This window comes from Nematolebias whitei, chromosome 22 (assembly GCF_014905685.2).
Source record: "Nematolebias whitei isolate Nwh7 chromosome 22, NemWhi1, whole genome shotgun sequence".
In the NCBI taxonomy this organism is placed as follows: domain Eukaryota; kingdom Metazoa; phylum Chordata; class Actinopteri; order Cyprinodontiformes; family Rivulidae; genus Nematolebias; species Nematolebias whitei.
In genome coordinates this window covers 17,681,682-17,696,958 of record NC_056519.1, presented here as the reverse complement: position 1 = coordinate 17,696,958, position 15,277 = coordinate 17,681,682, and the positions used below count along the sequence as shown (strand labels likewise).

The 15,277-nt window shown below is 41.0% G+C and overlaps 1 protein-coding gene across 1 annotated transcript in view; it reads right to left on the bottom strand.

The window, feature by feature from the left end:
* Window positions 1-463: 463 nt before the first annotated feature.
* LOC119428513 (protein phosphatase 1 regulatory subunit 12A) overlaps window positions 464-15,277 on the bottom strand; it is a 29,876-nt gene continuing 15,062 nt past the window's right edge. Inside the window, exons 2-15 of the mRNA XM_037696195.1 lie at window positions 14,636-14,877; window positions 14,205-14,366; window positions 11,100-11,190; window positions 10,732-10,911; window positions 10,464-10,638; window positions 9,625-9,746; window positions 9,473-9,538; window positions 8,544-8,560; window positions 8,349-8,460; window positions 6,537-6,641; window positions 6,406-6,453; window positions 5,519-5,569; window positions 4,692-4,703; window positions 464-1,665 (exon numbers count right to left, since the gene is read on the bottom strand). Coding sequence (XP_037552123.1) covers window positions 1,579-1,665; window positions 4,692-4,703; window positions 5,519-5,569; window positions 6,406-6,453; window positions 6,537-6,641; window positions 8,349-8,460; window positions 8,544-8,560; window positions 9,473-9,538; window positions 9,625-9,746; window positions 10,464-10,638; window positions 10,732-10,911; window positions 11,100-11,190; window positions 14,205-14,366; window positions 14,636-14,877 — 1,470 coding nt within the window. The 3' untranslated portion in view covers window positions 464-1,578. The remainder of the gene's footprint in view (window positions 1,666-4,691; window positions 4,704-5,518; window positions 5,570-6,405; window positions 6,454-6,536; window positions 6,642-8,348; window positions 8,461-8,543; window positions 8,561-9,472; window positions 9,539-9,624; window positions 9,747-10,463; window positions 10,639-10,731; window positions 10,912-11,099; window positions 11,191-14,204; window positions 14,367-14,635; window positions 14,878-15,277) is intronic.

Here is a 15,277-nt window from a genome sequence, read left to right as displayed (position 1 = left end):
CAATAAGACAGGGGGAAAAAAACAAGAAAAAAATAGTCTAAACCAGAGTAGATGGCCATCAGTCCATCTGCAATGACTCTTTTTTTTAACTTATTGTACTAAAATATCTTTAAAAGGCCACTGAAATGCATAAAATGTTGAATGGACTACATCTAGTGGTGGGGTTTAGCTTCAACCTGACAAGACTCCTCACATGGCATCAACAGTGCATGTAGACATTGTAGAAAGGGTTAACAAAACCTAAGATATATATATATATATATATATATTTTTGTTTATTTTTATTTTTTTAAGTGACAGCATTTTGGCTATACTACAGCTCAATTAAAAAAAAAAAATTGGAAAAAAAACAAAACAAAAAAAACAGCACTACTCCAAGATATTGAATACAATGAAAGTGAAATGTAGTGAAGCAATAAATTTATTTAAATTTCACAATTATGTAGAGGGAAGAAGAAAAAAATAAAGCACTGAACACTGCCGGTCCTGTGTTGGAGAAAGGTTTTACTGCACTGCTTTCAATGTTCGACTATAAAAAGAAAAGAATTAAAACTTTTTGTCCTCTGGATTTGTTTTGACTCAATAGTAACAGACGGGATCCATAAACACATGCCATGTGCTGGTCTCAAACTAAATACATACAGGTATATACAGAATCACTCAGTACCTGCTAAAACAACGTGAGAAATACAGAATATAAACTGGATATAAACTTAAAAAAAAACGGGAGGGGAAGAAAGAGCGAAGGGACGCGTCAGGAGTGAAAAACCCTACTTGTGATGAACTCATTAAAGCATTTTAAAAAGAAAAAAACAAACAAATGCATATTGCACATACAATGAAAGCCTAAACTCCACCTGGTCCACCTCGTTCCGCTAAAGCGAGAACCCAAATGTTTCCCTCTTGGAGGAAGATAAACAGATACAACTAAAAAAAAAAAAAAGAAAGAAAGAAACACGTGGTAGTGATCTGTAAGTGTGTGTGAACCAAAAGGATAAATTAAAGGAGACGGCAGCCACGGGGAGCAGATATCAGGCAGAAGTGGCGCTTTAAAACAAACGGAGTGGGAGGAGAAAACTGCACACGAACAATGACATCAAATAGGAGCGAATGATGTGGCACAAATAAAATCAGGTGCAGGATAATATCTGGTCTTCAGTGATAGCAGAGAGAGAGAAGAGATCAATGCAAGTGTGTGTGTTTTTTTTTTCTTTTCTCTTTATATACAACTAAGGCTTATTGGTTAAATAGTTTTCAGGCTTCCCCGCTCACAATGCTCTCACATGCTTGATCAAACAACCCTTCCTCCTTGTGTTGTTGCTCTGTAAACTCAGTGGTTCTATCGGGACAGCAGCTGAGAAGGTCACGGTCAAAGGGGTGGAACTAGACGGATGGAAGCTGCGGAGGTGGAGGAGCAAACAAAACAAAAACAAAAACAGATACAGAGTTGGGAGGAACTAAAGAAGGAGGAGTCTCGTCTCTGATGTCTGTTGCAATTAATATCTAAATGTGCAATTCCATTAGTCGCTGCCATGGGGGGACTAGCGGGTGCAGAATATGGGGGTGAGGGTGGGGGGTCTACTTGGAAAGCTTGCTAATGACTCGAATGAGCGCTCCATTCTCGTCCTTTAGTCTCTGGTTGTCGGCTTTCAAGTCCGGGAGCATCTGAAATGGAGTAAAAGGAACAAAGGGAAGATGGGAGGAGACCGAGAGAGAGAGAGAGAGAGAAAGAGAGAGAGAGAAGGCTTAGACGAGTCTCGACACAAACTTGAGTTGTTTAACCAGTCGGGCATATTTTACAAACTGTTAATTGCAGCCTGAATAAGCAGTCTTAGGAGTCACACGGCATCTTTTTGTTGGCTTCTTGTTTGTGACAGAAAAAGAAAATGATCTTTGGTTCACGTCAAAAAGGAGAGAAAAGTAAAAGTGGGCACAACACGGGACAAAAAAAAAAAAAAAACCTGAGAAAGCCATGCAGAGTCTGAGGAAAACACACGCACACGCACACACATACAAAAATGTTCTGTTTGAATTCATCTGAGCCTGACGGCAAATATCTGTGACTACCATCAAATCAAAAACCTGAAGGCAAAAAAAAGGCTGGCACTTTAAAACATCTATTCTAGGAAGATCTAAAGTTTGTGGAGGAAAATAAATAAAAAATACGACTAAACATCTGGTTGTCTTTTTGTTCTCTCAGCCAGAGAATCAAAATCCCAGTTGTTAATACTTCATTCAATGACAAAAAACCATAATAGTTCTTAACGTTTCTCTTTAAATTTAAACTCAAAGTGAAGCCGATGTGACCTCAAAATGATTAGCTACATGCAACTGGAGAAATACTCTCCTGTAGAGCATGACACTGGGTTTTTACCCACAATGTCGTGCTTTTGATAACTTGGAACAGTTCAAAACAAATGACTTGCAACAGGATTGATACAAATAAAGGTCCGGAGATTTTTTACATACGAGAAGCAATCCCAGTTTTGAAGTTAAGATGTGCAAAATGCCAGTTACCGGTACAACTGAAAGCAATATTAAAATGTTTAAAGTGAGAAACTGAACCATTTTTAGGAGAAAAAGAGGTCATTTTGTTTCCTCAAGTGGGGCTGCATTAAAACTAGGCCTAATTGATATAGGCTTAGGAACATTTGTCTGTAAACACAGCTCACTGTGCCATCCACAGATGCTGGTTAAAGCTCTATCATGCAAAAAAAAAAAGCGATATGTGAACACCATCACAACAGAATTGAGCCATTCTGTTGTGATGGTGTTCACATATCGCTTTTTTGAAGGAAGAGAGTCCCGGAGCTGAACTGGTACAGTCGTCTCTCCAAAATCATTTGCCTCATGAAACAACATGTCCAAGATGTCCCAGGACTGTTGAACAGATGAGACTCCTACAGCAGACCTGCAGAGATTAGAGGAGGCGAGCCTGGAAGGTCGCCGGTTCAAATCCCTGACCGACTACATCAAAAGTGGATGGGATAGGTGAAGCACCCTACACCTGCCTCCACCCTCATTTGCACCACTCTGTGCCCTTGAGCAAGACCCTCAACCCCCCAGATGCTCCCTGGGCACCCTAGAAGGCAGCTCTCTGCTCCACACAGAGGGCTGTGGGTGTGTCAGGAAGGCGTAAAAAAACAAACTGCTGGATCTCAGAACAAGTTAGCTCGCTGTAACGACCACTGACAAAGCAGCCGAAAGAGGAAAATAAATAAAGAAAGAAATAAATAAATAAAGAATGCACAATATTATCAGCATGGTATCAGTTGATATTAGCGATAAAGTTAAATATCGAACATAGGCCACTTCATCAAAATAACGCACCGATATAAAAAGGTACAAATGTGCACTGTTCTGTTAGAGAGAGTAAAGGTCATGAATAAATTTGACATTAAACATAATCCAAGTTGAAGTGTTGCATCATTTTCAGCCCCCTTTTTTGACATCTGGATTTGGTAGCAGGACAAAGTGACAAAGACCATGCAGAATGATGTAGTGTTTTAATTCCACAGCAGAGAAAGCTGTGTAGTCTCTGTAAGTAGGTGTAGGGGAAAAATATCGGTATTGCTATCAGTTATTGGCCAAATAAGTTTTAATATATTGGCCAAAAATGCAATATCGTGCATCTCCAAAATAAATAAATAAATAAATATAACTTTAATAGGACAACATTCTCATCCAAAAACTCCAGCAGCTGCTCCCCTCAGTTCTTAGTTACTGCCATTAAATTCAAAGTGACCATTTTTCCCCTAAAAATGCTAAAATTTCCTAGTTTAAACATTTAATACGTTCACTGTGCTCCACTGTGAATACAACAGTTTGACATTTACAATACATTTTACACATCTTAACTGCTTCCAAAATTGGGGTTGCATTTACATGAGTTGCAGTTTCTAATAGACAAGAAAAGAAATGTTCAACACTGAGATTCTTCACAAGATTTCAGTCTAATTATACTTCAGTATTTACAGAAACGTGCAACACTTTAATGTATGTTTACATTTTTAACGAACACTGGCAGATTCAAAATATGCAAAACATGCACTTGAACATTGAAGTCGTCCATAAAGAAGCTGTAGTGGTAAAAGGACGAGGTTCAGTCTGGCAATTTGGGAAGAAAAAAAAAAGATGCTATGAGAAGCAACTTCATGCAAAGATGCCAGAACAGGCCAAACTGAGCTCCCTCTGAGGAAACCTCAAACAGGACACTTTCCTTCTTTTTACTACAACTTACTAGTATTTGTATTTGTCTACGACACGTTTAAGAGTAAGTTTCCTACACTGCTAACTATAAAAAACACCTGCTAGAGGTGTACTGTAAAAGGAGAGTGTCCTGTTGTAAAATTAATAAAAATAATACAAATAAACACCCTCCCCAATCTGAAAAAAACAAAAGCTCTGGGGAGGTAAAAGACAAACCAGTCAAAGTTGGACGGTTGGACACCTGCCTGTCTATGGGTGCGGGGTACAAATGAAGCATGAGAAGAATGTGGCTGGGGAAAAGATGGGGGGGGGAGTGAAGAAGAAAGAAGAAATGGTGGTGGACAGACAGACGTGGCTTAGAGGTCAACGGCGGGCAGCTGGCTGCAGGCCGACTGCGAGAGCTTCGCCACCACTCGGGCCAGGGCCCGATTCTCAGCCTGCAGCCGCTCCTTGGCTTGCCGCAGGGCCTGAACCTGCTTTACCTGGGGGAGGTTCTGCAGGGAGGGTGGAGGACAGAGGAAAAAGAACACGGGATGGGAGGAGATGACAAAAAAGTAGCAAAGGAGGAGAATTAAGACGCGTTTTGAGAGACAAATCAAGAGAGAAAGGATTAACGAGACACGGGACAATTTAAATTAAAGGAGAAGAGGGGCCAAGAGGAGGAAAAGGGGAAAACAGGAGAGAGAGAGAGAGAGAGAGGCTGTTAGAAAATGGGAGATTCAGGACATTGAAGGAATGATTAAGAGCTTTCCGCTTCTGCATGATGCTTATAGACAGAATGGTAAAGTGAGACTGATCAAATCTGCCAGCTGCTAAAAATAAACAACCTGGAATCACAGGGATGGAGGAGCACGAGCTTGCTGCTGGTTTTAGTGACGTCTTTCCTCGAACTTCATTCAGTCTTCCGTAAAACCAAATACAACCTGATCGTTCAAGTGCATAAGTTTTAATGCTGATCGTCTTGTTTACCACCTGGTAGGTTATCCAGGGGTTCCCAACCATGGTCCTTGAGGAACACCATCTTGCACGTTTTAGTTGTTTCTTCTCCAACACACCTAGTTTTAATGAATGGGGGAATTATCAAGCTTCTGCAGAACACGAGGAAATAATTACATTACTTAATCGTGTTGGAGCAGGGAAACGACTAAAACATGCAGGATGGTGTTCCTCAAGGACCAGGGTTGGGAACCACTGGGTTATAAGACTGCTCTTGTTTCCTGCTGTTAAAAGTTTTCTAGTTTTACAGTTTAAAAATCCCATTTTACACTGAAAATGTGCTAATAAACCATCTGTGTGTGTGTGACGGTACCTTTAGTTCCTCCTCCATCTCAGAAATTTTCCTTTCTAGAGCTCTTTTTTCCTGTTGGTTGGGAAAAGGGACGTTAACGCTGATATACACATATCAAAAGAAAAAAGTTTACTAGAACGCATCGGTAAAAGCTTCAAACATGGAGTGGAATACTGTGAGGGTGTTGTGATAGCACACACATCATCACTCGCATGTCTGGTGAGGGGTGTGCAAGCAGCAGCAAGTTCACACCAACAGATGTCGATTTAAACGGCATTTATTTCTCTACAGGCAGAAATGGATCTTCACAGATCGTCTGAAATGTGTGGAAATTAAAGTTGAGGTCCTTTTTTTTTTTAAATAAAAAGTTCTCAAGACAAGCATCTAAAATGTGTGTTTTAGTAAATTTTGCTACATTTCTAAATATGTCATGGCTATATGAAGTATAAAAACATGCATGCACAAGTTGGGTCACAATCCTGCAAACATTGTCTGCGCTAAATGAGACAAGTCCACACGTAAAAAAAAAAAAAAGCAGTCTACAGAGAGGGGGTGACCACACGCTGCCACTGACGTCTAAAAACAGGTGAAAAGACAAAATGGTGGCAGTGTTATGGGCGTCCCGTTGACACCAGCTACAGTGACACAACAGCCAGCAGTAGAGAGGAAACGGTTCCAAAACTCAGGGAAACATCATACCACCACCAAGATGATACTGAGGCCTGCTTGTTACCTTCAGACATAAACCCATTCGCAGTGTTACTGAGGTGCTTTAACCAGAATAAACACTAGTTGTTTTTAAAAAAATTAGTCTGAGACACACAAGAGGCAGAAGTTATCTTTTCAGTTATGGAGTTAAACAACACAGAAGCACTAATGGAAGGTTGGTGAACTGGTTCTGTAATTACCCTTTTCTCCATCTCAAGCTGTGATCGATCAGCGTAACGTTCCTGCCTCTGCAAAAACAGATGGAGCACGTAAGAAAAGAAAATTATTGCAAAAAGGTTGTTTATTTATAGATAAAGTAGTGTAAATTCACCTGGGTGGCCTTCTCTAGTTGTAGTTTCAAGTCTGCCAGTTCCAGGTCCGTGTCACGTAACTGGGCCTTCAATTTCTCATTCTCAGCTAAGATCTGCTCATAGAGCTGTACAAAGATCATTTCAACGTCAGAATAAAAAGTTAAACTCTACAATAAACTTGTCAAATTCTTTGAGGCAAAGTCACACAATCATATCCAGTTGAAACTAGATGTTTACATACAATGTATTAAAAAAAACTATTATTTTCCTCACTGTCTGACTTCAAATCAGACTAAACACTTCCTGTTTTAGGACAAAGGATTCCCAATGTATTGCCTTTTTCTAAAAGCCCAAATAATGAAAGAATTTCTTTGGATCAAAACACCAAAGTTCATGTTCAATAATCCAGGTAATAATTCAACAATGTTCAGTCAGGTCATCTGGACGGTTTCTTTTGTTGAGACGTTTTGTCCATCATCTGATGGACTTCTTCAGTCTGAGGAGCCCACCAAACCGAACTGAATCCCACAAACAGCTCATTCCCAGAGTGGAAACAAAACAGTTTGATGTGACAAAATGGCCTCTGGGGTCCGCCCTCTCCCCCATCAACTCTGCTAAAGGAAGCCTTGTCGAAGTGGTTCAACACACCAAAGTTCATGCTCAAGAATCCAGGTAATAATCCATGCAATGTTGTTTTTTTTTTCTCTCCCCCACTATGGAGTATGTTGTTTGCAGAAATCAGTTTTGTTTGGTGGCTCCTCAGACTGAAGAAGTCTTTTGGATGAAGGACGAAACATTTCAGCAACAAAAGAAATCGTCCAGATGACCTGACTGAACATTGTTGGAATTTTGGATAACTCCCCCCCCCAAAGTCACAAGTTTATGTACCATACTTTTTGGACCATAAGCCGCATCTTTTTGCATAAATTAGCAAGTCCTGCAACTTGCAGTACGAAGCGACCAATATACGTTTTTCACCCATATGTTTAACCCAATTTTTGGCTGAGATCTGACGATTTCATTCATTCTGACATGGAAAATATTGAACACTACCATTTTCAGCCACTAGAGGGCACTCGAGAAATATGGCAAGTTAAGTGTCTCATTAATAGGTACAAGTGGCTATTAATGACACTTGGCTTGCCATACAAAGCCAGCTTCATGGCGGTGACGCATATTAGATGCAACTTATAAAGTGAAGCGACTTATTTATGTTTTTTCCCCACTTTATTAGACATAATTGGACTGATGCATCTTTTAAGGTGGAAATTATGGTACATAAATATTACTGTTTTTAGACACTTTGGGAAAGCCCAGACTGATGTTATGAAGCTTTTGACAGGTTAGTTGTCAACATTTGAGGTAACTGGAGGCACACCTGAGGATGCTCCTTAGGACACACCTCTAACACACTGCTTCTTTGTGTGACAGTGTGAGAAAATTCAAAATAAATCCGCCATAATATCAGGAAGAGGATTATCAACCTCTGGTTCATCCTTGGGTGCAGTTCCAGATGCCTTAGTGTTCCACATTCATCTGAACAATTATACACCATACCCCTCATGAAGGAGACGGGGTCCTGTGTCCCCAAGATGAATTTGTTTGTGTTAAATGTGCACAACAACCCCAAAACAAAAGCTAAAGACCTTGTGAAGATGCTGACTGCAGCTGGTAAGAATCATCTACAGAGAAAGGAGGAGTCCTGTACTGACATGGACAGCGAGGGGAAAAAAAGATGGTGGTCTTTTTATACATGTGTAAACATCTGGTTTCAACTGCACTATAGCTCTTGTTCTTATAATTCATACGATGAGTGTAAACCGAGTGTGTACCTTCTTGTAGTCAGTGGAGTCGTCTCTGTCCAGTCGGCTTGAGTAAGGCCTTCGGCTCTCGTAACGGCTAAAAAGAGCGTCGTTGCGATCTAAAGATGAAGTGCTCTCATTCCTGCAACAGTAAATAGAAGCCACTGATTGTAACAGAGTTTTGACAACGAGCGCAAATGACCGTACGAAGAAGGTGTAACTCACCTGGACAATCTGTCGCTCTGTAAGGAAATGAATAAAAAACAAAATGTCAGGATAAAAGAGTAATTTATGCAAGTGAAATCAGTGATAAATCATTGCAGAGTCACTGACAAGAAGAGGGGTTAACTACTCCGAGTTGTCTGTTAGTAGCTGGAAAAGACCTAAAGAATTTCCTGTACATTTATGTCTAAATGCAGAGATAATGGTTTGCTTCCTATTTAGTGCTTTGCTCCTGCTCCACCCACTGTAAGTGATGGGTAACAGCTGGCGTGAGTCTTCCTCGTGTCCCTGATGGCCGTGCTCAAACAACAACTATCTTCTCTCTCTGTTATACTGCAAATGACAGTCCTTTCCAAACAGGAAGTTCACTTGGCAAGCAGTTTCCACACTGCTGCCCTTCTGCTTTATGTTACTTCAACCATGGATGATGAGGATATTTGAAGATATTTATTTAAATTCAAGAGGCTAAAATACCTTTTTTTTTTTTTATTCCTTTTGGTTTCATTCAAAACAATTTATTTTGCACAAAAATGTTCACAAGTGTTATTAGTCCCAAAAGACTACCAGACTGATTCATTTATGAAGCCGTAAAAACTAAAGACTCAAACTTCCTTTCCTTTGTGCGCACGCACGCTTTGACAACCTAATGATCTGTGGTTGAGCACACGTACGGTTTGCAAAGCCACCAAAGAAACAATCACCGGAAGATGGAAATGGGAAAACAAAACAAAAATCAAAGGTAGCAGATAGTGAAAAGGAAATGGACGTGGGAGGGGAGGATAGCGTAGCTTTGGAGACCATGGCCGTGATGACATGAGACAAAAGGGATGAGAATAGAACAAAAGCAGAATTCAAACAGATTGCAGAATTAAAGAAAGAGGTTTGATTTGACTGACGGGCTCAAGTCTCGTCTTTTGTGTGCGAGTAGTTACTTGTGGCTCCCCCTTGGTGCTGCCCTCCTCCGTGTCAGACTGCTGCTCAGGGTCATTTTCATCACCCTGGAATCAAAAATCACACGTAAAACGACGGTTAGACGCATCAACGGTGATCAAAAGCGCTGCTCTCACAAAGACCAATCTCTCACATCTTGAGGCCAGAAGGACACCCCGGTGGAGCGTCTTTTCTCGCGGGGCCGCCTGCGATCCCGTATGGAGCGGGGCTGAGACTTGTCCTCGCCCTCCTTTTCCTCCTCTTTCTTGTCCGCTTCTGTTTATTCAGAAAAACGATCAAGGAAAACAGATGATGTGGAAAACATCAAATACAGGCCAAAAAAACATTTTGATGCTGCATATCCAGGCTTTGTACGGATAAATGACGTGTATCAATCGAAATGTAAACGTAAGGTAAAAGATCTGAGGTTAAAGAACAGCATTTATTCATTAATCATACCATGACCTTTTGTTGACCCCTGACCAATGACAAATTTAACCCTTTTTGACATCAGTGTGCAAATACCCAAATAATCTGATCAAGAATTTAAGTTCAGGTGAAACAAGGAACAATCCTGACAAGTGAACCTGGCCAGAGCTTAGAAGGTGTTTAGTTGCAGAACAACGAGGTCAGTGTCTCCTCCAGCTGAGTGAACATAAGAGGCTTTCTGTTTTCACAGCTAAAACTTTGTGGATTTGTGTGGAGGTGGGTAGTTTAAAAGGCAACCCAATCCCTTAATCAGCTTGTGGCACGCTGCCCATGTAAACGTTAACCTGAGGAGGGGGTTTCCAGCATAGTAGGACGCACTATAAATCTAAAAAAAATGCAGCTGATTGACATCTTTGTAGAAAAACGTACACATCATTGAACGAGTGAGGATCTTTTATTTTTATAACATATTTACAGCATTAAACATATTTTTAAATCGTCAATTGTCAACACAAGTTGCTAAAGCGACGCATCGTGATGAGATTTAAAAAAAAAGACACGGACCCTTTTCTGTATCTCGAGAGGAGCGGATGTAAGAGGAGGTGATCCCCGTTAGACTGTTGGGCCTGTTGAGCGAGCTGGAACTGGAGGATAATGTGCTGCTGGAGTAGGGAGCTGTAGAGGCAGTGCTGACTGTGGAAATGGCCGAGGTGGAAAAGGAAGATGAAGGCCGATAGCGCTGGAGAGGAAAGAAATTTAATTTAGAGGGACAGCAATGTCAAAAGTTCAAAGTCTATTTCCCTTATTGCAAAACCCCCCAAAATAAATATACTTCTTCAAAACTCCGGTATTTTGATCGGTAATCGTCCTCCTTTGTCTCGGTCTCCTTCTTCTCCTCTTGCTTCTCCTTGTCCTGCTTCTCTTTTTCCTCCTTTTCCTCCTCACGGGTCTTTGGGGTACGACCCCTACCAATTGTCTTCTCAGCCTCTTGCAGGTCAGTCAGTGTCACACCCTTGAAGAAAAATTAATTCTTAAATGAAACCAATACTTGTAAACCTGGACCTGATGCTGTATTAATCAGAAGTATTTTTAGATAATATACTTTGAAATGAGCAAATCTTTTTATTTCTGCCAGCACAGAATCTAATTGCAGATGGATCCAACACTCCTTTATTCACTACATCATAGAAATGAACCGACCTGTGTAGACCTCCTCGACTGGCGAGCCTGTCTGGATTTAGCTTTCCTCTGAGACTCCGACTCCTCATCTCGCACCGGCGTCAGGTACGACCTGAGAGAAAGGTACACAAAAACACACAAAGGTTAAAAAAACAAACAAACCTGTACTATTGTAATAAGATACATTTCCAACATTACCATATTTATTGGCCTATAAGTTGCAGTTTTTTTGCATAATGTACATGCCCTGCGACTTATACACCAAAGTGACATATTTATGATTTTTTCCCATATTTATAAACCAATTTTTGGCTGCGATATGACCGTTTTCATTCATTCTGACTGAAAATATTGAACAATAACATTTTCAGCCACTAGATGGCACTTTATAGTATGACAAGCCGTTACCATACCATACCACTTTATTTATAAAGCACTTAAAACAGCAACAAGGCCAACCAAAGTGCTGTACAGACAAAACAACAGGTAACACACAAAGCAAAATACAAAATGAGGTAAATCAGAATATAGACAAAAAACAATGCAGATAATGGTGACAAACCAGTGTGGAGCATACAGGATCAAAACACAGATCATCTGGTGTTGAAAGCTATTGAATAGTAGTGAGTTTTTAAACGGGACTTGAAAACCGAGAGGGAGGGGGCCTGTCTGACAAGCTGAGGTAACTCGTTCCAGAGTCTTGGTCCTGCTACAGAGAAGGCCCTGTCACCTCTGCGCTTAAGACGAGTTCCTGGAACTGTGAGGAGTAACTGGTCCGCTGACCTCAGGGAGCATGGTGGGACATACGGTTGTAGCAGATCAGAGAGATGGGGGGGCGACACTGTTCAGTGATTTGTAGACACATGAGTATTTTGAACTGGATTCGAAAGTGAACCGGTAACCAGTGCAGTGAGGCCAAAACTGGTGTAATGTGCTCTCTTTTGCCTGTACTGGTTAAAAATCGGGCTGCTGCATTCTGGACCAGTTGTAGTCGTGCTATGGAGGTCTGACTGATACCAAACAGGAGTGAATTGCAGTAATCAAGCCTAGATGTAATTAATGCACGTATTACTGTCTCCAGGTTCTTTTTGGACAATATGGGCTTCAGTTTAGACAGTTGCCTCAGTTGGAAGAAACATGATTTAACAATCATGTTTACATGATTGTTAAGCTTCAGGGAAGGGTCCATTATCACGCCCAGATTAGTGACTCTTTGTTTTTCTGACAGGGTTAGAGCAGAGAGGTCGATACAGTGGTTTGTGATTGTGTCGTTGGGAGGGAACAACATGACTTCAGACTTCTTTTCATTGAAACTCAAAAAATGTAAAACCATCCAGTCCCTGATGTCAGCCAGGCAGTTGAGCAGAGGTTGAATCGAGCATGTACCATTGTGTCTTAGGGGGAAGTAAATTTGACAGTCATCGGCATAGAAGTGGAAGGGCATGTTGTGTTTCCAGAAAATAGCACCAAGCGGCAGCAGGTATAAAGAGAATAGGAGAGGACCCAGGATGGACCCCTGCGGAACCCCCCATTTAAGCTCTGCCTCTGCGGAACTAAAATCCTTGATGGAGACACAAAAGGATCTGTCAGCGAGGTAAGATCTGAACCAATTGAGGGCTGATCCTGTGACGCCCACCCATTGCTCTAACCTAGCAATGAGGATCTCATGGTCGATGGTGTCAAAGGCAGCTGTGAGGTCCAACAGGACAAGCAGCACAGAATCACCGGTATCTGTGGATCTGAAGATGTCGTTAAAGACTTTCAGCAGGGCAGTTTCAGTGCAAGTTACCGTTGTGTCATGTAATAGGTAAAAGTGGCTATTAATGACACAATCGGCTTGCCACAGACCAAGTTGCCCTCTCTTGTTTCCGTGTATTGGCTTTTGAAAATGCAGCTGATTTGACCATCAAAGTCCTTTTATTAAGCAAAAGTTAGACTGAGACACACCATTAATATAATTTCGAGCAAACAAATAATTGTTTTTAAGTGTTAGTCTTGTTAAATTCTTGTTAAAGTCCTCCCATGCACACCGCCACGGCCGCCATTTGGCAGCCAATCGATTTTTGGCACAACACCGGCCAACGTTTCCGGGTTGTCGGTGGTGACGCGTAATAGATGTGACGTATACGGTGAAGCGACATATGTAAGGATTTTTCCACTTTATTAGACACATTTGGACCGATTCGACTTATAACGCGGTGCGACGGGTACGGTGGAAAATACGGTAAGTGTCTTTAATAAAGAATTTTAGAACTCTGATACATTCTTCGAACCTCCATCCATCATGTATCCAACTTTTCCCTGCCAACATTATTTTCTCTTATTTCTGATGCAATACAACAATCGTTTCCAGAGAGTTGCATTGTCATGTCAACATTTTTAAAGAGATCAAATTAAAAGAAGCTTCGACTGAACTACCACTACTACTACTAAACACATATCTGCATATAAATGCAGAATATTGATAGATGGTAACAATGTTTTTAGTGATAGATGAAATAAAATATTTCACTTTCAAAAGAAAAATAAAACTGAAATGCAAACCAAAGACATAAAATAATTCAGATCTCTAACTGAACCTTCTGCTGTGTTAACTGGAACTCTTGAGAGAGACAGAAAGGGGAAGAAAAAAAGAAAAATGGCAGGTTTTTGTTCCAGCTTCTGTTGGCCACACAGAAGTATGAACTCCTTCAGGGCTCAACACAACTTTGGCCTTGAGCAAAATGTGCTACTTCGGCCCACTTTCCTTATTTGGAGGTTTCTGCAGCGGTCCAGGCTCTTAAACGGCCCTGCCCTATTCCCACAGTGACAGGTGGCTTATTTCAGCGCTGCTGCACAGAGACGTACGCTCGACTCCACTTGAACGCACAAGAGCAGAAACATACCCTCTCCCTCACTTTGTCGTCGCATACAGACACACGCCTGGCTTCAAACTGAGACAAAGCATCTGGATTACTGTATGACTGAGGGCAGCCTTTAAGACTCGGCGCTGCTAAGTGTATTAAAAGCTGGAAGGAAAAAAAAAAGTGTTCTTAAGCTGCATTAAAAAAAAATCAAAATAAGGTGAGCAGAGTCAAAAGCAAACAGGAAATAAATGTTTTTTTTGTTTGTTTTTTCTTTTTTTACCTGCGTCGCTCTGAACCAGTGCCAGTGGTAGTGGTAGATATGGCTGTGGTGGTAGTGGTAGATGTGGTGGTTGTGGTAGAGCCAGTGTTTATAGTGGGAATGACTGCAGCAGACTCTCTCTCCTTCTCCTTTTCCCTCTCTGCACTCTCCTCTGACCAGTACCTGTTAATACAAACATTTTAAACATTAACTCCCACCTGTCTGATTCTTTTTCATCTGCTTTAATACAAATAAACTTGGTTGTTAGATTCATTTTTATTCACGTTTGCTGGTTATATAAGAATCTTTTTCGTATTACGTATTCCAGGACGTGGAGGAGTTGAACTCCAGCTGAGTTTAAACTCAACAGGGTGAACTAAACCCAGCGGACACAAACTACAAGCTGTGATTTACAGCTATGGGAAATATTCCATAGAGTGTGAAACATTTACCTGCTGGTGAGACTGGTGGAGCCAGTTCGAGTGGAAGAGGAGCCCAAGTTGGAGAGCAGGCCGCGATGGCCTGTGGGCGAGGTAACAGACGAGGAGGTGGTAGTGGTGGTTGTCGAGGAGGAAGAGGAGGTGGTAGAGGAACTCAAGTCTTCGTGTCTTCTGCCAAAAGAGCTACTGTAGGATGGAAAAGGAAAAGAAAAAAGAAATAAAATTTCATTTAATGCCGCAGAATTAATGAAGAACTATGGCTGTGATGGAACAAAACCCAATTCTGTGTGTCCTTTTTACAAGATTTTAAACTACAAGTTCAGGTCAGTAGTAGTAATTTAAAAAGTTTGTCACTAAACGGCCTTGTCCACATGAAAACGTTTTCCCAAAACAGTATTTTTGTTGATTCTGAAAATATCTACGTAAACAAAACAACACCTAAAATTGCCCAAACTGCTGTAGTTGCTACAGTTTATGCCAGATCTGTATGATGCGCTATAACGCTTCCACGAAAACTAAAATAAATAAATAAATAAATACAGGAAACAAGGTGTAGAGAATGCACATGAAGTTTACAAGCTTTAGTGCAAAATAAACACACGAGAAGAACAGCCTCATGTTGCGAGCTAGCTTGGAAGTGAGGCTATTGTTCTA